Source organism: Brienomyrus brachyistius, chromosome 16, assembly GCF_023856365.1.
Source record: "Brienomyrus brachyistius isolate T26 chromosome 16, BBRACH_0.4, whole genome shotgun sequence".
In the NCBI taxonomy this organism is placed as follows: domain Eukaryota; kingdom Metazoa; phylum Chordata; class Actinopteri; order Osteoglossiformes; family Mormyridae; genus Brienomyrus; species Brienomyrus brachyistius.
The window spans coordinates 3399798-3427650 of record NC_064548.1 but is presented as its reverse complement, the minus strand read 5'-3'; the positions used below and the strand labels follow the sequence as shown (position 1 = coordinate 3427650).

Below are 27853 nucleotides of genomic sequence, written 5' to 3'. Positions count from 1 at the left end.
TTCTGTTCATGAATAACACTCTGCATCATGCACCATGAGATTCAAAGAATCCACCACCCCCTGGAAATCTGCCTTTTGGGTCTGATCTTGCCACCGGAGTACTTGTGCGCTTTTCCCCATGGAACACAGTGGGAGGCAGAGTGTGAAGTTGTAACTTTCCTCTTCAAAGCAAATGTCAGTTTCCATAAGGTTTTTTTTGCAGTATTGGGTTCTTGGTTATTTGCTCCCTATTTAATGCTTTTTCGCCTGTGATCTTGCCCACATACCTTACAGACACTAATGTACTGTGTCATACTCCGTGTCGAAATTTGGGGTAAAGTAGGAAAGGCTGCAGTGACATGCATGCCTCATTAATATTAAAGGTCAATATATTGTTCACTGGAAGATCTTCCTGTTGTTCCAGGATCCCAAAGATCACAGGTGAGAAATACCGTGTTCTCAGGTTGTGATGGTCGCTGGTTTTGGATGTTTTTCAGCTTAAAAGATATTTAACCCTTGTTGAGGTTAAAAGAACCAGCATACAATGTAGCCCTTGAAACCAGTCGTGCTCCCGTCAAGGAAGTTTTTGGGTGAGAGGTGGTCATGCCTGCGCAGAACCCTGAATGTTGTGGGGTTTTTTTTTTATGTCCGTCTCCCTCACCAATACTAAATATTATTTTGGAACTAATTCCTGTATAATTAATGTATGGACTGACTTTTTCTTCAGAGAAATGAGACCTTATTTACTTATTTGAAACCAATATTTCAGACAAGACCTGTCTAATGATTGCACACAAACTGTTACCCAAGGTACAGATATAGAGTGAACCCTTCCTTGAAGCTCCAGACAGACCTTTATGGTGTCTGTGTGGCTCAGCTTAGTATTAAATGTCCAGGGTGTATATTTTACAGCTCATTTGAACTTTTCTTGGTAGCCCCCCCCCCCCCCCCCCCATCTCTTCTGATTTATATTCTCCACAATATAACTAGCTGCGTGAAGTCACCAGTTTAAATCAGAACAGGAAGTGATAACAGAGCCTTAGTGTGTGCTGTGTGTGCTAGCCCAGCACTAATATATCCTAAGATCTGGGGCTGCTATATTCACCATTTCTTTATAAAATGGTGATGTAAAATACTACTTGGCAATGAATAGTTGTTGCTTTGGTTTAGCATTGACTTTGAAGTGCTATTGTATTTAAATGTTTTTGAATATGGTGAATACCTGTTATACTTTCATTAGAAATAGGTGCTTTGTCTATTTCTCTGCATTAAATACAGATGCAACCTTTGAGAGTTACTGTGCTTAATATTTCTCCAGTTAACACCAGGCTCTCATTGGCCGTCTCAGCCATGTGGCTGGAGGCCCGTAGCCCCCCTCCTGCGCCTGGGTGCACTTGGATATCGTGTTTCTCTTGCCATGGTGCACTACAGAATATCAATCAACAAGAAGCCAATGTCCATATCCACCGAAAAGAACACAACGCTGATTTTGGTGAATGAACTTTAATTGCATATGTACATTGTACAACAGATGGAAAAGGCACTTACCCTAGTGTTCATATGGACTGCCTCACTATTACAGCAAGTCCAGTTTCATACTTACTGTGGAAGTACCGGTGGGGACAATGATATGGTCCTTCAGTGCTCCGCTGCAGCAACGATATTCTCTCCTTTTGTTAATCTTGGGGATCTCTGCAAAAACAGAGTACCTTTTAAACTACAGGAACAATCCATGCAGATGTGGACAGTGATATTAAACATTCTCAGGTTGTACCTGCAGCGCTGTAGCAAAGCCGATTACATCGACTTAAGCTGTGCGTCTCCTCTGGCATACATTGCACATAAAACTTCTGAAAAGCAAATTGTGTGCTAGGACTGTACTGAAATACAGGGCAGTCTGTCACCACCTTGTATGGGGAACCTCATACACAGCAGGGTTTATAAAGGAGTCGGGAAGCTCTGATCATTGGGTTTCTGTTTCAGGTAAAGTACAGTTTGTCTAACATTGGTGAAATATGTAAATCAGATATAAAAGATACCACATAGCTGACCCTTAGTTTGGGGGGGGGGGGGGGCAGGATCAGGCCACTACCTTTTGGTAACATGCTGAACTGCAGTATAGCTCACAATGCAGGGCTGACCTAATACAACCCCCACTGTAACAGACGCACACACAGACACCTGCTAGTGTCCGGGGTTATTTTACACTTACAGTAATTCACTTATGCAGAGCTTTTATTAATTACTCTGTGTCAGCAACACACCAAACCTCATTGCACTTGTGCTTACACACAGCATTACTGCTTTACTTTGTAAAGCCTTACATTCTGCCAGGATGCAATTTCATTAACATAGACCGAACTATGAGGGCATTTAGGAAATGCAGTAAGTCCTCCACTTAGAAGGTGAAGCCCTACCTCACGGTCCTGGGGAAAGGGAGATTGAATGGAGAAGAGCACCTGCAGCTAGCATGAGGTTGTGGGCATCTGGCCAGCAAATGGCTGGGACACAGGGGCTCACTGCTCGCTGAAACACACTGCATCTGTTTCCACTGGGGGGAAAAGGGAGGGAGGGAGGGAACAGACCAAGCCTGTGGGCTAACGGCTGGAATGTACCCCACCCCCCTCGACTTCCTCATCGAGTGTGTTTCTGTATGTGCATGCCCTCAAACGTAACAGCAGGAAGTACGATACAAAAGCCAGGCAACACAGCCTGTCTGTTCAAATCCCAGGCAGCCCTGGTAGGTAAGTCCCCCAGTTGAGCATGTAGATATCTGCTGCTCCTACTGCTGAAGCAGGACTGGGTTGTCATACCAGCCTTCAAAAATCACCTTGCGCATCTACTGCAGCATGTATGATACCACAGTAACTTAATTGACAGCTGAGCAGTTTGCATTAGTGTGATTTATACTTAGGTTGGCACTGTCCTGAATATATACTGTGTATAGTTCATATGGTCCAATGACCAGCTAGTACATTCATTTGTGTAAGTAAATTGTGAAAGTATTCTTCAAAACGTTTGCCAACAAAAAATGGATGGTTCCTGAGAGTGACCTTTTCAGCAGAGGAGATTAGTGTGCAGGAAAAAAAGTTCAACCCATACTAACAGCAGCAACTAAATCTCAGCTGTTTGCATTGTACCACTTACAAGAGAAGCTAACCCATAAAATCAAGACAAACATGCAATCAGAGGCGAATTTTGTGCAGCCCTGTCTCATATGATCAAAACAAAACAGTGATGCAATATAGCATGCAACTAATGCAACAGGAGCTAGTTTAAAGCTATTAATTACTAATAAGTAAACTACAACCATTGCTACCGAGGGAATAAATCTTCAAGGAGAAAAGGAGGTTTGATCTGGTTTTGAAATACAAGCAGAAAGCAGGGATCACACTGTTTTTTTTTTGGAGTAAAAAACCAAAAAAATGTTTTCTACCAACATTTTGCATACAAAATGTTTCAAGTAACAAATCTGAAGAATGGTATCAGGTAAAAATGAATGAACAGCCTTAAGAAAGGCTTGCAGGAGCTTATTTCTTACAAATTACAATATACATCTAGTTCTGTGGAAATCTCAATATTTTTATTGCTTTTGTAATAAACATTGCAATTAAGGGACCTTCAAATTTGAATGCTTATCAATGTCTTACAAGATTTTATTTAGAAGTCAGCATGTTGTCTGCTTCACACTGAATGTGTGCTGTGTGCTACAGGCATGCAAGGTACACATGGTACTGAGAAATGAGCTGCATCCGTCTCTCAGGTGGGCGGGCCTCCATTGTAACATCAAACAGCCACAACTAACTGCTGGATGCTGCTTCTTTTAGCTTTGAATAATTAAAGATCAAAATCCAAACAGATGCTTAAGTAAGACTGTAATTCTCACAAGTTCATAAAAAAAATTCTGGCATTAGAATAGCCATCTTGCAAAGTACTGCTGGACACACAGTAACTAAGTATCAATATTAGCAGAGAGTTAGACCATTAACACAAGAATAATTAAAATTCCGATTCTGACTCGCAGCCCATGATGAATTGCTAGGTATTCACGAAATGTTGAAGGAAACCCTAAGCAACTTCTATAACAATGGTCCATATTCAGCAAGTATGTGCAGAGAATTTGGAACACAGCACTTAAAATCCTGAAGGCGGTGAGGGTTGAGTGACTGGCTACATTCCTGGGTCATGCTTAGCTGTGGAAGTATTAATTTGCTTATGACCTGGGTAGCACCTAGATACAATAAAATATGAGGCATTTATTAGCAGATGTCACAGACATGCAATAGCCATTGTCAATGCATGATTTAAGCAGCAGGTGGCCTTTACATTTCTTAAGCTGAACTGATTTATCAGAGAGAAAATCTTTGAGTGTAATTTATGCCAATACATAGACCAAGAACAGCAAAGAATCATTATGCACAATAAAGGTGGGGGATTCAAAAGTTGTTTCAGGGAAGATCTTAACATTTTTCCGCAGAACCATTGCTAAAAGTAGTAAAAAGTGCTAAAAGTATAGTCTATGACTGACTGGTGTTATTGACCCTACAACCACAAGGTTAATTTAAATAGTTTGAGTGCTATTTCTTTGAGAAGGGAAAAATAAATAAAAAAAGCCTTACGAGCCTGATCAGTAATTTTACCCAGTGACTTTAGGAATTTATTTTTAAGGACATTAAATGTACCATCAGTTCTTCATGCTAGACATGTTATCATGCAAAAGTATTCAGGCTTATCCCACCCAGAAAATCTTCCTTAATTATAAAATGATGTTGCCACTTTAAATCATGAAAGGTCAAACAAATATTTGAGAAAGATAAGTTGTTGCTTACATTTATTGTAGCATAAGATAAGATAAAATGTTTCAAATGCAGGTGAGTGCTGAGCTCTGTTAGAAATCCCTCTGGCCCAAAGGGACACACATTTGACTACAAATCTCATTATGTTCTTATTATTTTATAGGCCTGTCTTTCTTCACTCATCCAACTTCTAACCACTTGACCTGGTCAGGGTTACAGGTCGGCCCTGGACAGAATGCCAGTCCATCACAAGGCATTTTAGAGACAACGATTATCTTAACCGCAAGTCTTTGGACAATATGAGGAAGATACAGGACACAAATCCCCAAACAACTGGAACTGTATAAACCAGTTTGGACAGCACTGGGCCCTAAAAGCAGTTTTTATATCAGCAAGATGTGCTTGCATTCATGCAGGCTGTGTCAGGTGGGTTATTTCAATGAATGGCTTATTACATTTGAGAAGTGTCCTGCCCGTAAGTGTAGACATTGAATACAGGAGCGCCTGAGGTATGGATCGATTTCTCTCCGTGTTTATGTGAGATGGTAGAAATTTATTCAAGATCTATTTTAATTGCTTAATAAAAGTTCAGTAATTCAGCGATTTCTGATCTTAACAGGCTAACAGTTTCAAAATGAAAGTGTATTCATCCTTTTGATTACTCACCTGGTGGATGAACATTCCTCTGATGCCATTTTGGCAAAGTGGGGGGAGTTCTGTACTGCACAGCACACCCTGAACAGCATTCGTCAGACTGAAATTCAGCGGCTTGTTCTCAACTCCATAATCACTAGGATTCACATTTCCACTCAGTAAAACACACATTAAAATATATCCCACGACGCCATATGATGTCTAAGAATGTTATTTTTGACACTACCAAGTACAGCAAGATTAAGTTTCAAGTTATGACCTAAATAGCACAGACTTTAGGTGAGACAGAAGACACATGGCTTCATGTTGTGGTGATTACATCGTCAGCTCTCATCATGATCCCCATGAAGTTAGGGCATTCTTGCTTGGTCAGCTTTAGTCAAAGGCTAGAATCTTAGTCTTGAATATAGTCATACACTAAAAGGCAAAGACGACAGTTTACTCACACACACAAACATTTGAGACATCAAAAAAACACTTTGTTGGTGTATCTCTAAAACCAGAAAGCAGAAAATTAGCTTATGCAAAAGATGTATCTGCTTTAGAGCGAAAACGCTGCACTTCCATTGCACTGAAGGCATATGCGCAAGTAGGATACATGTTACTCTGCAAATGGACAGAAGGAAATAAACAGCCTGTAAGGTTCCACTAAAGGCAAGTCTTGCAGGACAAAATGTCAGATGACATTTTAAAAGTAGAAAAGGAGGGTTTAAGCATGCAGCTACAGAAAAGTGTGTAATTTTGGATGAATAAATGTCTCAGGCAACAAGCTGATATATTCAGAGACTACAGTGGGAGACAACCATGAGGTCAGTGGAAATAAATGTATAGTATTTGGTTAAATTGAATTAAAACTTGCAAAATGCATACATATGAAATTATGTATATAAAAAAAAGCCTTAATGTGAAACACGGTGATATATACACGACACACTGGTACTCGTCAAATGCATTCTAGTTCTAACCACCTCTTCTGCATAGCATCACTTCATGTAGACTTAATATTTGGAATTAGTGCAAGTTCTGACAGGAGGAAAAAACAATTGCACAGCACAGACATTCAGCCTACCTTCATCAGCTCTTCACTATGCAGACTACAAAAGCCTTTAACTTATCACATTCTAGCTTTTACAGTACAAGAGTTAAATGGCAAATTGCAAATCAGCAGTTTTGTTTCAGCGTGGAATTTCCTTTGGTTTATAGCTGATATATAAATCCTTCAACAGTTGGACAACAAATATGAGCAAGCTACTGCCATCTTCCAGAAATCCATGTGCAACAGAATTTTAAATTTAAAGTATTCTCTGAATGTTTTGAATGTTGCCTGTTCAGGTTCCAGGAAAGTATTTGCAGTTGTACTCCAGTAAAAAGGTAGCTGCATAAATGATGTTGAAAAGTAATCAAACTAAATTCTCACTGAATACCTGGGTGGCTGACTATTCCAAAAAGCAAGATTTTTACACAGTATCAACTTTTATTATTATTATTACTACGCAATTTAAAAAAAGAACTGAAGTGTTTTCCAAGAAACCACCAAGAAAATGATTTTTGTGGGAGGACATTTTTGTTTAGGATAAATTTCAAGTTTCTTGCACGATTCTTCCTGCATAATTGATTTTATTTAGAAGTTTTTATTCTTAAACATTTAAATTCACATGTCATTTTAAACAGTTGTCCCTTCTGCACATTTCTTACACTTTGGTCACCGATTTCACTTTACCTCCATTTAAAAACTGCTGCAGTCAAGAAATGTGTGAAATGTTGAGATTATTTCTTAACCCATAAATGTTGCTTAATTTTGTTGCACAATTAATCTTTTCATAGAGACATTAGGTTTAAACTATGGCTAAAACAATTAAGCTCAATTTTCACATCAGTATTTTATTTAGATTATTTCAGGGGCAACCCCCCATAAGCATGTTCCCATTCATAAATGCCTTAAAATGTGTTTTGATGTCCAATATTTAACATGATTGTATGATCTTTTAATATGGCACTCACTGAAAAGCCTATGTAGCACTTTCCCTTGTGTTAGATGCATTTTTCATTCTGGGAGCCACCATTCAGCTCTGCTTCTTTCTGATGTGACAATGTTCAGGGTAAATTGATGTTCCCATAAAACATGATGGATCGGGGCCCTTCTAGGTGCGGTTGCACAGGGGCAATTAATGCTGTTAATCCGGCCCTGCTTCTACCTGATTTCTTTGGAAATCTGAGTGAAAATAAGCATCAATTTCACCAAAAGCAAAGCACTGGCTTTTTAAACATTTTGCATGCAAGTTTACACAGGGGCAATGTCCATTTTGCTCAACTGATTTGAAGTTAAGCTGAGACCTAACTGGCATACAATTTAAAGACAGACAAAAGGAAAAATGGCGTGCCACTGAAGTTATGCCAAAAACCCCACATGAACCAAAACATATCTGTCCGTCAGACCTTTGGTGAAGAGCATTACATACAAGTACATTTCTTTGGAGAAAATGTCATATATACAAACCATAAATATCAACGAAAAGTCGAATAAAAATCCCATAGATATCTTTTTTGAATTTATATTAGGAGCCAAAAGGATTTTTTCTGGATTTTGAACTGCAGACACGTTTATATAATACTGAGGGCTTAAGATTCAAAATGCATGTATCCATCTTGTGATAACACAGCAAGGATTTTATAAATACTACTAGTTCTAACCCACTCCTAAAAGGAAAATATACTTGCATTAAAAAAAAAAAATCATACGGATGGTCTATTGGTGGGCCCACTGCAACAGAATGAAATTGATGATTTCACCTTCAAGCATAAAAACATGTTCAGTCTGCAAGTAAAAACTTTAAAAGGAATAAGGGAGAGTTTCAGAAAAAAGCAAGATTGCAACTAGGTGAAATGGGTATCACACCAAAACACAAAAATAAACACATTACAGGCCCAGCTATAATTTGAATTCTATATCCCCGATACAGGCTATAAGGCACCTCTACCAGCAGAGCACGTCTGGAACAAATCTGAGATTCCCAGCATAGGAATCTCAGATAAGTTCAAAATGAGCTGCCATCTGAAGTTTACACCACCATTTAACCCTAAATCTAAGCAAAGTTTCATTTAATGTAGTGTCTCATTAGAAGTTCCCATTATATGAAATCTAAATGGGAGGTCTCCTGCAGATCAGGGAAATAATTCACTGAATGGTTTCCATAAGACTTTCAGAACAGAAGCAGAGAATATGATAACCGACTTCAAAACTATGCTCTTTGGGCTAAAGATATGAAAAAACCTAAACACTTTCCACAACACACAATTTTTCATATCTTATATTGACAGTTTGACACAGCAACCTGAAAAAAACACAAACTACTGAAATAACAACACTTTAATGTCAAGACACACAGCTACCGTTTCAAATTATGTGTTTTATTACAATTGCCGAAATACTAGAACAAAAATGTGGAGTGTTGGTGTTTCACAGATCACTATAAACTGCTGTCAGAAGGTACAAAGCAGGAGGCATGCATCTGGAACAATTATGCCTATTCTAAAATAAAAGATACTCATTCACATCTTACAAACATTAAGCAAGCTACTATTTAAAAATGAAAATTAAAAAGGAGCAATGGACTGGCATGGCACCAAGAAATATCTAAGAAATTCTTAATTCGCTTCATAATTTTACCCTTTGTCACTAGATGAACAAAAAAACTAAATTAAACCGGGGGCATGAAAATTAAACTGAGTCAAAAAACACACTTAGCAAAGGAAAAAGTTTCACTGTAATAGCCATTGACCAGATGCACTGCACAGTGCTCAACTCTGGTTAGCTGAAAATGTTTACTGTGAAAATCAGAGCCACAACAAAATCTGAAAACTAGAGCAGAAATTCCCACAACATTTAATGAAAAGGGTAGCACAAAGAACCCCTGATCTTTGTACTGCAGGGAGGTGATGGTAACTAAGGACAACCACCTTCAAACAGCTTCAGTAGCGACGGCGCTTGTTGTTGGGTCCATCAAAGCTCGGCCCGCCTTGGTTCCCTCTCCCGAAACCTGGGGGGCCACCGGCGCCCCCTACTGGACCAACACCCATCATGGGCGGCTGCTGCTGCTGTTGCGTTGACTGTTGCTGGCCTTCCACTCCTGACCGATTGCCAATGGGAGTGCCCATCGGGGAAGGGCCACCGGCCGGGGGGAACCTATCATTGCGCTACAGGTTTCACCACCACCACCAAGGGATAATGGAACCAGTTTAGAAAGCCAAAATGTAAGTCCAAAGAATAATTGATGGTCCCCGGTCACCACCCAGAAAGATAACACACATTTTGGCACCCCCCCCACCAGCATGTTCCGAACGCAGATGATGGGTTGGACGTTGGGAGGACAGCAGAGTTCCGAAGAGAACCAGGATCAAACATTGGAAGAAGAAGAAAGGAGTAATTTTATTAGTGTTATTTATACTGCTGATCTGCCAGTCACCAATCGCACCCCAACTAGTCAAGATACCTCTTGAACATACCTTAACTGAATAGAGCAATTTTTGCAGATTCATCCGTAACTTTGTGAGAATGTAGCCCCGGCATAGCATAAGCCTAACGATATACTCCAAGGTCCGGTAAAAGTGTTCGGAGGTTCATTAATTTAGATAATACTATAGAGAATACCATGCTGCTGGTGGAGAAAAGGTGGCTCTAAAACAGTTAAAAAGCCACATGAATTTGCTTCGCTCCAAAATGTCATACTTCTCAAACTCTGACAGTAGTGACCTTGATATGCTTGTGCCTTTAAGACAGGGGTGTCCGTGTCTGGACTTCAAGGGCTGCAGTACTTCGAAATACAGAATATTCCCTCTAGGAGTAGAGCTGGCCACCCCTCATCTTGGCAAATATCTGCCTTTTGTGGCTGTACTAGATCGACCTTCGGGAGAAATAATACCTCTTAAATTACCTGGCAGCATTAACTACTCATTGTCAGTTGAGTTCATTACATGCACATATGCATATGTTCCTTAATTTTCTGCAGGCTTATCACTGCAGAATAAGCCTCTGACTTATTTCACAACCAGAGGCTGCCATTCAAAGCATTTCGGAGCACCTTTGCACAGATGCCAATACTACTGCTTAGAGTAAAAGAATATGCAGTTGTGGAGCCCTTAAGCTTTGCAAAGCACTACATAGTGAAGCAGAAACAAAAATGAAAAACGTTCCCACAATTAGCAGGTTTGGTGATCACTAAATCATTTGAACTATTTAATCTTGAATGTCACTATTAATGTTGTTTTTTTTCACCAAGTCCTAAAATAGTATTTCTATGTGGATTAAGTATCAAGTACAGCAGTGGCCTTTTGCTTTCCAATGTTCATAACCTATCCGACGGTAAAATACTAAGAACATAAGAAACTTATAAATGAGAGGAGGACATTCTGGCCATCAAGCTCAAGAGAAACTGAGCATACAAATTAATTGTCTGATAAAAAGGCCTGAGTTTAAGGCAACATTTACCATATTAGTTTTCTAAGTTATCCTATCACACAATGGCCACAAAGCAACCCTTTGTATCCTAAATTAGTTTGGTATTAGGGCATATTTATCAAAGAAAACATACTGATTCTGAATACTTGAACCAAAAACAGGCCTCCCTTAGTGTTGCATATATACAGGATTACGGCCATTATATTGCATATCACAACACATCACAGGAAAGTCTGTGGGACACGAGATTTTAAATCTAAACCAAGTTACGCTGACTCCCTCAGAATAAATTTTACATTTGTTCAAGTTCTTGAGCTACAAATACACATTAGGGCTCTATGTCTGAGTAGAACTGCATTGAGGAATTCATTGTAAGGATCCACTACACAATGATTCCTTAAGAGTATTCTTTTGCAGAAAAGTACATTGCTAGGTATAAAATTAATTTTACTCAGTAATTTACTTTTGTGAAAAAACAGTGAAACAGAATTTCTTGTGGGTGCAATCATTGTTTAAATTTCAAGGATTGCATAGATACCAATGTCGTCCTTATCTGTAAAAAGCTGTATTGTACTGTATTAAAAATACTGGGAGTAGACATGTTTCAGTTTTGCATGAAAGCACACTGCTGGTATAACATACTTGATATAAGAAATAGAAAGAACTTTTTACATGACCTGCTATAAAATAATTGAAAATGCACGTTCAAACCCATGTATTAAGGTACAACCATTACACTCCTTAGAAAGACCTGCCCCCACCACACCCCCAAAACCCCAACACCAGCTCTGCAGCACATCTTGCTGTTGTACTTTCATGCAAAAGTGGCTGCAATGCACTACTGAGGACAAAAGTCATATGTGAGATGGCAGAAGCCTGAGTGGAGTTTATCAGGATACATTACCATGGCTCCGTTATCGGGCATCATCGGTGTCCCCATGCCGGCAGCTCCGTCGGGCCCCAGGGCTCCAGCACGACCCGTCACACCCAAGCCCATCATTTGAGGTCCCTGGTTAGCACCAGTCACAGCTGGGCTATACGAATCTACGCAAAACAATGTGGTGGTTGTTTGTCCTCGTTGACAACTTAAAGGGTCGTGCGGAACACATGAAGAGGACATGGGAAATAGCTGTGTGAGGCTTGTTTTCACGGGATCTTAACAGCTCATCAAAAGGACTGCACAGTTGGGACTGCATGTTACGTGGCTGCATATGAGGGAAAACCCCTCCTCCACTAATGCCACTGAAGGAGCACAAATACACAAGCAAACCAGTTCCCTTTCTGCAGAGGATGAGATGAACTACAGCACTTCAGATGATGAAATTGCAGAGTAAAATAAAATCACCCAGCCAGCCGCATTGCCATTCGTTGCATACCTCACCATTCAGACGTTACCACCTATGCTTGCACAATATGCCGATATTACTCTATAATCCAACGGCGAAATTAAAATGGATGCATCTAAAAGGCTTTGATTCAACAAATCTAAATGCTGATCAGAAGAGGTCCCACAACTAATGAGTTTTAAAATACACTTCCATATTATATTAGAAGCACAGCTGTATTTGAAATGTTACTGATACATCTTTTCAATTCAAAATTATGGAATTACCAAGAACGGTAGCTTGAGCAGATACCCCCAGCCCAAACCAATAAACACACAGCAATTCACATTTTCAAAACAGGAAGCTCCAAAACTGAACAACATCTGACAAACACACAGATTTGTCAAATGTTTCATGTTTTGTATATTTATACTTGTATTTTGATTGTTAATTCATGTCTTACTATGGTTGCTTCGAGAGGCTTTGCACACAAGCATTTCACTCACATGTATAGTACCCGTTTACTGGTGACAAGTGATTTGATTTGGAAACAGAAAACATAGGAGAAAGTGCATTTCAGGGTATAATAAAGAGACAGAGTAAGGTGACACTTTTCTATTGGCCCTTTTCCATTGCCACCAAGAACTGAGCTGTACCAGAGCAGTACCGCGACAAACTGACAGTTTTCCATTGCAAATGATCCAAACCACCCACAAGTTGTACCCGCGTTGACAGGGTCCTACTTATTAACAGGACCGAAAGCATGACCAAACCAAGCTGATTACATCACCACCTACTGATTGGTCGAAATGCAGTGGATTATCTGATGCAGGTTCTGCGGTGATATGCAGGGATTGTGAGACGGGAAAAAGGGCATATTCTAAACATTATTCATTAGTAGTAATATTGCATATCACAATGTAATGATGTCTCAGACGGTGAAAATTTCCAACCACCTACTTAAAGTACTACAGAACAGCTGAACGGAATGGATTTGTGATGCAAATTTATGCAAACAAAGCTAATTCTGCTAATATTTGATGCTGACATAAGTTCTCACAGAGGTGATGGCAGAAATTAGCACAAAGTAAATCATGATGAACACCATGCAAACAATAAATAAGCATCTCTTAAGTTTTACGTTGCTGTCATTCCCCAAACCTGGCAATGCCTTTACCGAGCCGACACTTCTGCAGTGGAAAATGGAAACATGAGCTGGAACTGCGCTGTAACTAGTGTTTCTTCCGGTTACGGCTTGGATATGGCTTGGTTCCTGTATTCCAGGGGAAAAGCACCATGTAACTACAGAAGCAGAAACATAACACCACAATTTCCACTACACCAATGTAGCCATTTTTATCAGAGTCACTTGCTCCGTATTCACACACAGTTCATTTTCCATCGAATTCATAAAATCGACAAGGGTTATAAATGTATATTGCTCTTTGCTAGTAATACATAAAGTTAGCAAACTCAGCATTGAGCAGAAAAGAATCAGCTGTTAAATAGGTTCAGACATTCACTGACCCAAAAACTCGAGATGTACAGTGTTGAAACCAGACAATTGGTAAATATTGCAAACTGATTAAAAATTATTTTCAAGGGCATTGCATAAAAGCTGACTGTTTTGTAACAGACTAAATATGTAGAATATATATGCATTGCTTAGACGCGCGCGCGCTCACACACGCACACATACACACGCTCAGAGAAGCAGTAACTAGTCTATAGCAGTGTCACAGCGCCATACATCTGGAAGACAATGGTTGAAGTTAAAGCCTGGGACAAACAGACGTTAATAAGGGGGTGTATACAGTCCCAAGTTACAAATACAAGATGCCATCAAGCTCAGCCAACCCCACTACCACCTGATGGCAGGCCTACGAAGATGAAGATCAGGCACGTGAGAGAACATGTATGCATGTAAGTGTCGTGCAGTCCCAATGATGCAGCCTCTCCCAGAGCACAGGCCCCACACAGCTGTCCCAAGGATCTGCAGGGACCCTACCTCCCATATTTATCGCTCCACGTGGACCCATATCACCCATTCTCATATCCTGTTCTCTCTGGAAGTGAAAAGAGTTTGGCACGGGTCAACCTCAGACAAGACGCAGATGTAAAAGGTTAGGGTGTCATGAACACTCTGTTAAAGACTCAGATCTATAACCTACTGTGCAAGATGTGAATATGCATCAAACTAATAACTACAATCATGAATTTACACAAATATAAATGCTTTTTGCATGGCACATCTTTAGTTCTCTGGTTTAAAAAAATGTACAATATGCTTCCTCCCATGCTAATTGCATAATATTGCAATTAAAATTACAACTCCAATACATTATCCCAGGAGGACTACTTCTGTTGAGCCATACATTTAGGGTAATTACCCATTCTAATGGGCCCATACAAATGGACCAGTTTTTGCGGTAGTACTCACACTACAGGTATGTGAACAATATATTAAAAATGCCATTAGATATAGAAAAAAGGCTAAGATGACAAACCTTAACACAAAACAAGACACCTACACAGTAATAGGCAGAAATGAATATAAATAGGAATTTATAAACAGACAGTTCACATTCCAGTGTATGTCCTCACATCTCATGCAAACATAAGTAAGCTAGTATATAATTTTAGACCAAGGCAACAATGAATTTACTGGTTAGTTCAAATGTTGAACTGCCTTCCATTTGTACATGAGAGATGGTGACAAAGCAAATGGATACTGGATATTACGGCTCATGGGCAGCAACCCCACTACCAGAAACATGTACTTTCCATACACTCAACCTGAACCTCATCATTGGGCTAGCGACCAACCACCATCTCCAAAGAAATGTAAAAAAAAAAAACTCTTATCCAATAAATGAAGATTTAGCGTCTCTTAACAGACATAGCACAACTTTAATTTGCTAGAAATAAAAGTACTTTAGGGAAGCAAACTGCATATCTGTTGAGAAAACTACGTAAAGGTAAAAATCTTTACCAACAAACCAATATTACCACCACAAGACAACAGATATTTAAGATGGCCCCTCATCACAGAAATAAATTACACTGGCAAGTGATGCAACTTTTAGCACTGCCTTAAGCTCATAAAAATGGTAAAGAAAGCAAAATGTGGGATTAGAACCCAGTTCTAGCAATAGGTTTTTTCAGAAAGGATATCATCTCCCACTCTGCCCATAGGGAAGGGCAATCGCGTACATGTACTCAGTTCTACAATTAAGATTTCAAATGATTCTGGACAACACAGATACCATAAACAAACATCCAAATATGAAATTTAAACATTTATCATTCATATTATTCCCTCAGTCTAATCATTAACGTTTAACAAAAAAATGTCAGTACATTGTAAACTATGGGCAGACGACAGCAATAAAACTAGAAAGTCATAGATATGGTAAAGAAAAAAGGTTTAACACTTCTACTGCTTTTCCAGACATGCACATTTAAATATGAAAGCACTTACCTTAAAAACCCACAAGATAAGATGATTTGGAATTTACAGGAATAGCCACTTACAAGCAAATGCATCGCACATGCACAGTGCATTAATTCATGGAACAGGTTCAAATCCGGGGAGAAATGAGGAGGAACTGACATATGGCATATATGAATATTATACACACGTATATAAAGAAATCCATGGCAAAATACATACAACTATTATTTAACGGGTCTGAAAAAAGGATGTAAATAAGCCATTTTTATAATTAAAAAAAAATCTAATTTAAGCCAAATAAAATGCAAATCAAAATTACACATTTTGTAAATATACTGTAAATCCATTAGCTTCGTATTTTCAAATTCCATTAGCAATAAGCCATAGCGTGGGGCTGAGTACAAGTGTAAAGGAGTTATTCTGATGGGACTCATTTCCACCAACACAAAGCCAGTGCTGGTCCAGGGCTGCTTCTCGCTTGGTGCCTTTTGAGAACCTGCCTGCATCTCCACCAGTTTCAAAAAAGAACGAAACAGAAATGTAGGTGGAAATGAAAGCTAAGTAAAGGTTAATCTGTATTTTGTTTTTTTATTTATTTTGATACGTTTTCGACTTTAAGTTTTTATAAGTGGCCAAACCGAATACGACTCATTGCGCTTCCTCCTTTTGCGTCCATAAAGACGCCCAGTCTGTGTGTTAGTTTACTCTTGCTTGCCGTTTTACCACTGTCTTTGTAAGGATAGCGCAAGAAGAGTCTGTTAAAAACTGAACTTTGCAGTCCACCTCATGGTCTCTTTGCAACTCGAATGCCACAATACTTATTTGACCTAAAATAGTACGGACTGTATTTTCAGCTAATGCAATCCTTACCATTTTAAGATATTTTATGACATTGTCTTCAAAAAGGCTTCCTGTGTGTCAATTTATTCTCCCTCAGCAATAAAAGAGTCTGCTAAACAACTTTGTTGTCCACCGCTTCTCATCACCACAATATATTTATTGCATATTAATAAATCTGGCCAGTAGACAGAGGTTTCATTTTTCATAATAAAACGACGATGTAATGTTATTCTGCTAATATGTGCTGGCAAGTTGTTTCACTGCCGGCACCGGTGATATCAGACTAAACTATATCAGTCATGGATTTCTAGATATGCACATGCAGTTTGGACGCCATAGCACATCCCACTTAATAAACGTTAATTCTGAGACCAACTCTGTGATGCCATGCTGGAGCCATTTTTTCTGGCCCAGGGCCAGTTTTTTTGCGGTGGAAACGCAGGGAATTAGATCTGGATTGGGAAGAAGTTCGGCACCATGTTGATGGAAACAAGACAACAGGATTGTTATAGTGCACATCTTTAAAGTGTACAGACAGGTCTTACATTTCAAGTCAAGCAGGAAATTTTGTTATTAGCGTAATAGCTTTCAGAAAAAAAATCTAATCAAAATATGGCTTTGAAAATAACTTAAATTTACGAGTAAACTGTTAACACAAATCTTGCCCATTCCTCCCACTATATTAGGGCCATAACGGTACACATGTTCACTGTGTACCATTCAATACATCATTAGATTTGGTACGCAGAATGAAACAAAGTTATACATTGTCACGGGAGAAACCTAAATGGAAAAGATTATGCTAACTTGGCTCCAGCTAATGCTGATTGAATCAGCCATAATCAGCAGATGGGGCACATTTTGGTTTCCCAATAATTTACACCAGGACTGGAGAAGGAGCAGTTGATCAGACCAAGGCTGTCGGATGAGTTATACCATACTCTGCTGGAAATATCTAACATGCTAACTCGTCTGAGACGATATCATCCAAGTGTGAATGCAACCAGAGCAATACAAACAGCTTTAGCCACAGAGTAAATACACAAAAATCAAGCAAGCAAATAAAGTTTCGTGGTATTTACTGCTAGAGATGCAACCATACTCTGAGAGAGCACTGGATTTTGTTAATTGCGATTCTCATATTTTTGATTTCACTTCTCATATTTATCTTTAAATTTTTTTTACAAAGTGTCTCATAGATTTTGTTATTCAGACACGTTGACGGATTACAACAGTTCCTAACCGTCTTTGTACTTTTAATACCATTTTCCCTGCCGTACAGAAATCGTACTGAACTATGAACCTAAAAGTGAAGTTGACACTCAATCGTGAATTTTGTGTACCACTGCACCCCTACAATATCCGTTATTTTTCCTTTAACGATGCTATAAAACCATTTTCTGAACAATTCAGTAACAGTTGCATGTAATATTCTCTGACCCTTCTCACAATATTATTTTACATATTACATATTAACATATTAACATTTGAAAATGATTTTTCAAGATTACCGGACAAATTCTAAATGGCAATGATAATTTGCACAAGTGTCCTATTCATTTCTGTGTTTATGGATGTATTTGTCACATCACTTGCAAGAGTCCCATAAACATCAGCTATCTTAACATATAATTTGTATGTTTTTTCGATTCAAACTCGTAGACCTAGGCAGAGAATGTTGCACTTACATCAATTCGTAATCAAATTTTTTGATCAGTATGGATAAAACAAACCAAGGCAAAGGATCCAGTCATTGCATGGGTCTTGGGTCAACAGCTGAATTCCTAACAAATATCTGGAAACTTTTAGCGCATTTCCACATAATGTGAAAAACAAATTTGGTGCCTCAATTATAAAGACAGCAAATCAGCATGAGTAAAAAAAAAATTTTCACTGGTCTGAGTACTGCAGTATTGCCCGATTTGCCCATTTTGGGCGAAGAGTTAAGAATGTGATGGCTATAATGTATCAGCTATCATGTCATGTGTTAACAATATCACAGTTATAAGGTTGTTAAAGATATAATTAACACTTCAACATGGTTAGCTGACATTTATCTGTACAATATCACAGATTTTGGTCCCAGCAGTTTGGAAAATTGTACAGTGCCCAGATGTCTTACAATCAAGGTGGCCTCTTTTTTATAAAGGAAATGATCAGATTCTACTTCACAGCACAGAGGATGAGAGGCTTCAAAGGTGTTTAAAATAAAGAAATGTTGCACCCACTGTCAATAATTTACCTGGCTCAGCTGTTTGCAGTTGAAAAAAAAATTACTGGGTGGTGATCATTATATTATTCCCAGTTATTTTTGAGGACTGCCTACAACGACTTGATTTTAAAATTAAATGTGACAATTCGATTGACATACATATACTGGAATCTCCAGTGATTTGCAAAATATGTTAAAGAAGCAGAGACTAATTTTTTATAGTATTGGCAATATATTAAGCTATACATTTCCACAGTGTTTGGGTCAGAAGAAGAAAAAAAGCAAACACTGTATTACTTCTTGGGTCATTTGAAAATGTAGCTGGTGGGAATCTCTGCTACTCCAAAAAAGCAGGTACTTAAACCTTGGATTCTCCTGTCATGTGAAACAGGTAATTTCCCAAGAATTGCTTCTTTGTATCAGTGAAGGCATAAGATACCCAGTGACCTTCCATAAATTTAACGGTACGTTTCAAAGAGAAGAAAAATGAAGAATCCACCAGTTTTGCAAGCTAGGGTAGCAGCACGTGAGTTGCAGAATGCATTCTTGTAATTACTGCAGGTAAATGCGAGTACTGGGCAGCACGGCAGCTCAGTGGGTAGGGGGGTTTGAGCTTTGCCTCTGCATTGTATCTGCAGCGTGCATGTTCTCCCCATGTTAAGCAGATCTCCCCCACATCTCAGCAATGTTCAATGACGTTATCCGAGGTCTCTGAATTGCCCACAGAGTATGAGTATGCATATACCCTATGATGCGCTAGCACACAACCTTTAAAATCCTGATCAAAATAGTTACAAGATGGATTAGTGGAAATGTCCATTCTAGCATAAAACAGGGACGCAATTGTAAAGGCAGTCATACAGAGTACATTTTCATCTATTTAAATGATTCTGCCTTATGGGGAAGTTTCCAAATCAAGATAAATTATTTTGTCTGAAAAAGACAATCACAATCTGCTTCAAGTTACAAATTGCAAAATACATTTACAAAAGAGAGTTAAACAAATTTACCATGTAGCACTTGGAATTTAAACCCCTATGGGTATTATAAATGCAAGTCTGCCAATCAGCCTGACCTTTTGCATGTACTGGGCTATAAGCTGCCACAGCATTATTTTACAGTTACTAACAAAAGAAAGGGGAGAGGGGTTGAAACCATGACCTAAATTCCAAGTATTCTCAGCAACCTAAAAATGAAAATAATCCAACCACCCAGTCCTATTTATGTTTACCATTAGACATGTAATTTGGTATTTGGTCATATAAGCAGTTGTTCAAATCTGTAAAAACCCTTACTGAAAGTGGGTGGATGGATAGACGCGTGGTTAGAATACAATACATTACTAATAATATGAAATATTATATGAAATTATATAATATATTATATAATATAATGCAAATCTCAGACTAGGAACATAAAGTGATATAGCAATATGGCTTTGTTGTTAAATTTATATACTTACCAACAAAATAACCCACAGCTGATTTGGGCATGTTTCCATTCATTGAAGTCAATTTTTTTTTGCATATCTACTCTGATACTTAGGGTCACTGCTACCAGAACTCATACAATTTTATCCAGAGTGACACTGTTGTGAATTTCCCTAAATTTCCTTGCATTCCTTTTAGTTGGCAGAGATCTGAAATAAATGTTGCTTTTAACACTGATGAATGAAATTTTAGTTACGAGTGCCTTTCCATTCTACTATTGACTATTCAACTATTTTTATCATTACGAGTATTATTCTTACAAAGCAGATCAACTGTAGTTCTCTACAACTTTCCCAGAAGGTCCTTTGGCTTTAGGGTACCTCCATAAACATTGGAAAAGGGGGAAAAAAGAGGCAGTCAGGTCATACCATCATAAAACACATCACACATACATGTAGTACATATGAATTCCTTGTCTAATACCATTATGAGAAATCTATATGTAAAGACGGAATAGGAACCACAAAGCACTTGATTCAGCACAAATGTAGCATATCTGTGAGAACAGTATCATTCAGGTACACATCACATACACAGATGCTTTATACTGAATCCACTTCTACATATGAAATTAACCAGCAGCACTGTATTGAACTGGAAAAAGAATTGTGGTAACTCTGGTATGACAAATTGGATAAAGCTACTAAGGCATCCTATTAAACTCTGCTCTTGAAATATCTAGATGTTATGTTTAATGTCACATGCTTCACAGCTCCAACAAGTGTTATAACAAGCAGTTTTAGTAATGACTATAATATGTAGGCCTCTGCCTAAGGAAAAAAAAACTGCGGTAACAATGAGTACTTCACATTTTAAAGGGATCTTATGACTGAAGACAAATAACCAAAACTTTTTGTTTCTTCACAGATGATGTGTGAAGTGCCTGCAAAATATGGTGTACATTTTAAATAAGGAGCTCATATTTACTGATCAAATTGAAACTTTGGTTTTAATTTAAATGAAAATAGGCACTAAAATACTCTCCTCATACGGAGTGAACACCTGTACTGAGTCATACCTTAAGCTATTACCTACAATTAAGACATTTAAAGTGTTCAACCAAATAGAATATGGAACCATCAAGCAACATTTATGACTAGATTAACATAAAGGAAAAAATAAGAATTCCCTTATTTATAAAGATCTTAATTTGTGTAAAAAAATGCAATATTATTTTTAATGGCTCTATGGTAACAGAAAACACAAAGGGTGGAGAAATACAAAGTAATCTATAAAGGGTCCCTGAATATTCACCCAGAAGAACTTGGCATGGTGATCATATCTATTGGTCTTCATTCACACAGTAAAATATATTGTGACATAAATGCTGCTACTCTGGCTAAATGAGAAACCTCAGATTACATTAATATAAGGGACTAAGATCTATAATGAAATTCTTAAACATTTTGGACACTTCAGTGTTATCACTATGCCATGCCTATTTCTGGTGCACCAAATGTAGCACCCATAATGCAATTAAAATCAGCAATTAAAATGTCTAAGGGAAAAGAAAAATGACAATGTGAAACTACAAACAGCACAATGATGTTAAGTGCAAACAGTAAGGGCCAGTTACCAGTCCTTCAGTAGATGTTGGCTCTGTACTGCACAGGAGCTATGCAGAAAGCAAAAAATCTGGCGACTAGTGGACAAAAATCAAAATCCCTTGCTTAGTGTTGCTTAAGTAGAGGCAAAAAGAGTCAGAAAACTCAAGGAAATCTGAATTTCCTGCTGCACTACAAAGCACATCGTAACCACTGCAATTGCTAAATTTCATTTAGTTTTGGCTTTAAACAGTATTGTAATGACAATACTGACCTGAGCAGCAATATGAAAAGTTTAATCATGTGTAGAATTACACGAACATTTTCAAAGAAGTAGGAAATGTAATGCACAAAGCAGGCTTACACACTTCAAGACAGAAACTGGTTAGGACTTAAGGCCCAAATGTTACCTGTGGAACAGCATAAATTTTACAAGCAGACTTTCTGCAGACTACAATAATTAGCACCAGAAGGATAGTATATGCCACTAGTGCAAAATAAATACCTATGTAGCCATACCCCAAGTTAGTGGTCAGGAGTAATGGACACTAAGACCACTGAAGTGAACAATGGACAATGAAGAGAGAAAGATTTGTGTTCTCACCAGACGACTACAGTAAGCCACTGAAACAGCTGGTAAGCTGCCAGTTGGCCAGTTTACTCGATAAATTAATATAGCCACTGTAGGAGAAACTCATTTTCAGGATGTAAAAGATTCTTAGTCTAACTATGAAAGGGTAATTTTAGTTACAGGTTTGATAGAACATTTTGACTCTATATTCAAGGCCTTCCAACAATACCAGGACAAATATCACAATAGAAGAAACAATACCGTGTTTGGTGTTCAGTGTGGAGGCCCCAACAACTTCGCCAGATATTATATATCTGTTTAGGAGGCAACATTAGAAGTCGCAACAGTGGGCCTCTAAGGAGTTGGTGGTAACGCGCTTAAGGCACACTGGTGCCCCAGGAGAGATGAATTACTCACACTGTCCATATAGCTGGGCTTGAACCCATCCGGCTGCCGTCTCAGTTCCTCTTGTCCCCTGTGGCGCATCATCTCCTCTTCACGACGACGTCTCTCTTCTTCATGTCTGACCAGGAAAGACAAGTATTATTCACTTTGTTTTTTTTTTTCAAGGAGGGGGTTCAAAAACAGAATGACAACCAAAAACACTCCTCAGGACCACAGACCAAGTGAAACTTTCCTTCAGTTGCTCTGGAACTTGTCTCTTCTTCGGTTTTTCAGTTAAGAGAATCCATACATATCGATTAAATAGGTTAGATTAATAAAACCTAATCTATTTTTGCTAGTTTAAACTCACTGGACTTTCCATCTCCACAAAAGCCTCCACTTATATTGGTCCAGTGTACCTCATCTCGATCTGCTTGCGTTTCTGCAGCTCTTGGTTTCTCAGCTCCTCCAGGCGTCTCAGCTCCTCTTGTCGCCGCATCAGATCTGAATCAGATTTGAAAGAGCGTTAGACTCATATTTATGGCGCTTTGTACTTCTTTCCAGTAAGGAGAACTACCTTCAGCATTTCTGCTCCTCTGCACAGTTATGTACCAATGAACTGACATGCTCCTCTGACTCTCACTCCCAAATACTCCACTTTTAACCATCCTAAAGGGCTGATTGTTGATAAATTATGCAACCCTTGCCACTGGAAAACAGGAACTCACAGGCACCAGGGCCACCATAAAAGCAGAGAGTAACACAGAATCAAACCAACTGGTTCCCAATATGACAAGTGATTGATCAAATAATTGTTAGCTTTGGACAACGGCTTCAGTAGGAAGAGCACCAGCTCACTGCACAGTAATGAGACCAGCTGCCCTGATTCATATTCACCTGTGTAGCATCACACGCTACTCACCTTGCCTCATCATCATGAGCTGGTGTTCATGACGAGCAGCCTCCATCTCTGCCTCCAGCTTCTCCTTTGCCTCACGAATGTTTCGATCCACCTGCTCACGCTGCTGCTTCTCCATCTCATCCAAAGCCTTCCAGCGAGATGAGTACTCAAACTCAAAGGTTCCTGGCTGGGCAAAACGAGGTGGCTGTTCCCTCTCCCTGAAACAATGAATGAAGGGATGATGAAAAGAAATCTCACAGATGAAGCAAAAGCACAGTCTGAACCCTATGAATAGCAGGCAGTGACACACCAAACACAACCTAGACAAACTTTACAAGATAACTCAATCGAAAGACAACTTTCAAAGACCCCCCCCCCCAAAAAAAATAAATAAAAATGAATGCAAGAACACATACTTGTAGTACTGTGCAGTTTTTTGTAGAAGTTTCTCAGGAAGTCCATCTTCATCTTCAAATTGTTCTGCTGGTTCAACAACTGCTGGGCGGGGTGACCTGAAATTAAAATATATATAAATCCATCCACCCTGCATAACCTTGCAGATACAAGTATTGAAATTATCTTGAAATTCACCACTTCAAGTGGACCATATTAAAGTATCTCTGACAGAATAAAGGGAAATGTGCATCTGAGAAACCTTTGTAGAGAGGGATGCCCTCATTCTACATGAAATACTTCACACAAAAACACAATGGCTGCACAACAGACAGACACACAGCAGCATTAATGCTCTACAGTAGAAGGCGACCATTAGAATGGTAAGGATTTGCCTTCTGCTTTGAATTACACTGATCACACACAACGTGTGCTGAGAAAAAGAGAGGTGGGAATTTTACAAGTGACTCACGTGGTCAGCAGCAAAGCCCCCTCTGCACAGCGGTCAAGTGCCTTGCGGGCAGCTGGCTTTGAGGCAAACTCCACGAAGCCCCTGCCAGTGGGACGGCCACGGTCATCCACCACCACGATGGCTCTCTCGACCGGCCCAAACTGAGAGAAAGCCTGCTCCAGTAGCTCATTGGACACCACTGGGTGGAGGTTCTTCACTGTCAGTGCAGCTCCATGTGTGGCAAACCGTACACGTATAGGCCGATTCCTCAGAACAGTCCCATCCAGTTCAGCTTTTGCAATTTCTGCCAACGTCCTGGTTTCCTGGAAACAACACAAAACCTCACTGCTTACTGTGTCACCAGAAAGGTTCAGTATAAGTGTGGAGTGTCAACACTTGCAAATAAAACATTTAACCAGCAAATCACAAAATTAGTAATTACAATAACACTAGAAAGCTGTTATATAGGATTTACATTTGCTTGGAACTAAATGATGCTAAACATTGAAGGTTTGTTCCAAAGGTGCAATGCAACCCTAAAGACAACACTGGGTCCAATGAATAACATCAGTACATACACACTCAGAGCTCAGGTCAGAAATGTAATCCATTTTGCAGCACCAGAATAACATCAAAAGTATCGACGTCAATGCATAAGTAAAGAAAGGACACAAAACCTAGTTTTCTACTTTAAGATCATCACACAACTCAAGAAATATACCAAGCATATAAAGCAAACAGGAAGAGAAACTGTTAATGCATTCGTCTTTATATGTGTGGGACAAAATTTTGCTCCAGTTAAAACATGAAATTAGATTTCCCTAATTTTCCTTAGAACACCAAATTATCTTTTAAAGCAAACACGACATATAAAGCTAACGTTAATATAGCGTTCATGATGACAAGCTTATGCAAGAGCATAGATTTCGGTGTGGATGGTACACAGAGGGAGTACCAAATTGTCCCCACAACCTCCAAACTTTTTCATGTCATGATCCTCATACGAGAAGGTAAAATTTTTCCTTCTAATGACAATTATTGTGGGAAATCAAAGGTGTGCCCCAGTGCTTTCCTTTCATTTGTTGTTTGTTTCACTAATTCATTATTCTCTTTAAATTCACGGAGGAGATTAAGGAAAGAAACTAAAAAATAATATCTACCTTAAAGTGCAGGTTCGTGACTTCCAGGGGTGACTGGGATAAGAGTGCACTGATTACCAATAACGTCCGATTTGTTTAATATACACTCGAGTATTTCAGATGATTGGTAAATGTTTTGCACATAGGATGGTGTCAATGGCTTTTTGTGACAGCACAGTGTGCTACACACACAGTGACAAGCTGGCAACAATCCAATTGGCTAATGCGTTGGGATTCTGTTACGTAAAACCCTGTGTTTCTCTTCCCAAATTCATTATTCCTTTAGTATAATTTCTTTAATTCTTGCACTTTGGCATTTTTATTGTCCACTATTATAATTATTTTGAAAACCTATTTCTGAGAAAACAAATGTTTTGTAGATCTATTGCCTAGGTATTTTGACTGAGCTGTAGTTCTGGTGCAATGCTAATTCACAGAGGAGAATTTGGGTATTGAATGAATAGCTATTTTGAATCGTGTTTTTAGGAGGGCAGGGAACAGGGATGTGTGTTGATATGGTCCCCACCAATTTTTAAACCAAAAATACGCCCTTGAGCTTATAGACATTAAGTTGCATACTTACAGGCAATTTTTACAATCGGTTCATTAGAAGCAGCGTACACAAAGACCAGAGTTCGCATACACATTCACGTATACAGCATAGATAATCGGTAGAACCAACGTTTTATAGCTGTATCACCCTAACGGCTCATTCTGAACAAATCCCAATATTACTTAAAAAGCCAACTAGCTGCGATATCAAACATGACCATTTAGATGTAAGAAACGGGAGTTATACACTTGTTAACGCGGAAATCCTTAACCTATAACTCCACTCAAAAGACTGGAAGACAATATACGCAATGTGTGGATTCAGGGCGATTAGAGATAATTAATGAAACGGAGACCGGTTTAATGCTGAACATCAATAGTCAATAACGCACCACGCAGTGACCAACAATACTTTCGGGTTAAGTTCGTCCTATTTTCTTAACAGACGAAACCATTAAAACGAAGAGATGGTGGCTTGGACGTTCTGGCAACGTTCGTTCTTTATTAAATCTAGGCAATACAGGAGACAATAGAAACACATCCGCAGCATTAATTTCCGTGGCACACGGCATTAATACTAAGCTGGTTTCCCGATAGCAACGTGCACGCTGAAATGGACACCACAATAGCTGCACCTACCGTTTAACATGCAGGGTTAGAGATTACTTACAACTTAAGTAGGACAAGCGCGTCCAATTCACGCAAACAATGAGCGGTTACCTCCTCCCAATGTTCAAACTCATAAAACGTAGCGGTGCAAAACTAGGTACTTTGGCTGACCGCCTTGTGTTATAGGCGTTATCAAAATGAGCAGTGTTGCTGTGGACAGGCATCACAATACTAACCATGTTAAATTACAATCAAAAAGTAACAATACAAAAAAAATGTTATACCAGTCGAATAAATCCGAAGCCTCGATCTCGGTTGATGAATACTTCGTTAGCTTCGCCATATTTAGCAAACATTTTCTTAAAATCTTCCTCAGTCAAATCTGTGGGAAGGTTGCCCACAAACAACCTGCAGCGTTGAGTGAATGTCTTCTCTCCGGGTCTCCTGAAGCTCTTCAAGTCAAAAGTCATTTCCAGCGGCTCCACGGTGCCGACTTCCAGCCCGGGTTCCGTCGATGGCGTCGCGCTCCTCTCCGCGTTTGGCTCGAGTTCAGGCCCTGCAGGCTCCGAATTAAGCTTCGCGCTTTGCGGTCTCGGAGACGGCGAATTGCTTCCAATATTACCCGCCTTAAAATTTCGGTTGGCCATGGTTAATGTGGTTTGTTTTAGCAGTCACTGGGATGCCCTTTAATTCAAGAAATGCTTTCCTCGAAAACACGCGCGACGGCGCAGCACGATAACGCAGCGTACCCAGCTCGACGAAAGCTCCCAGCCACTGTGTGCCTTTTCCAAAATGGCGCAGACGGATTTCTGGCAACTATGGCTGTAGGTCACGTCATAAGACAACCCCCCGTTTTGCCCTCCTTCACGCTTAACGGTTCAGTCCATGAATTTAGTTCTCATGATTTGTGCACATATACAACAAAGTAGTTAGATATTTAATTTGTTCTTGCGTTGGAGTCACCATCAATATTTATATATTGACCTCTAAGTCCATGTTCTGCTAATAGCCTGTTATTGGATATATATCACAACGATACTTCTACAGCACAAAGTACATAAAAAATAGAATTGTGATAGCAAGAAAATCGTTAATTACATAGAA

General features: G+C 39.1%; 1 protein-coding gene across 2 annotated transcripts; it reads right to left on the bottom strand.

Moving 5' to 3' along the window:
- Nucleotides 1-1466: 1466 nt before the first annotated feature.
- pspc1 (paraspeckle component 1) lies at nt 1467-27581 on the bottom strand. 2 transcript variants are annotated; one of them, XM_048977790.1, is made up of 9 exons: nt 27034-27581; nt 24471-24772; nt 24022-24117; nt 23627-23823; nt 23124-23208; nt 22738-22843; nt 14218-14275; nt 11789-11928; nt 1467-1671 (listed from the first exon to the last, which is right to left on the bottom strand). In XM_048977790.1, the coding sequence occupies exons 1-9, from the start codon at nt 27394-27396 to the stop codon at nt 1618-1620; spliced, it is 1401 nt and encodes a 466-aa protein (XP_048833747.1). In that variant the 5' UTR covers nt 27397-27581; the 3' UTR covers nt 1467-1617. The 2 variants fall into 2 exon arrangements, with proteins under 2 accessions (XP_048833747.1, XP_048833746.1); XM_048977789.1 differs by lacking the exon at nt 1467-1671 and adding an exon at nt 8779-9623 and having other exon boundaries at nt 27034-27580.
- Between the last annotated feature and the right edge of the window lie 272 nt (nt 27582-27853).

Coding starts and splice junctions, on each gene's coding strand:
- pspc1 (XM_048977789.1), bottom strand. CDS start 27,396: ATGGCCAACCGAAATTTTAAGGCGGGTAATATTGGAAGCAATTCGCCG. Junction 24,118..24,470: donor GGGGCTTTGCTGCTGACCAC/GTGAGTCACTTG, acceptor TTTTAATTTCAG/GTCACCCCGCCCAGCAGTTG. Junction 9,624..11,788: donor TGCCCGATAACGGAGCCATG/GTAATGTATCCT, acceptor TGAAACCTGTAG/CGCAATGATAGGTTCCCCCC.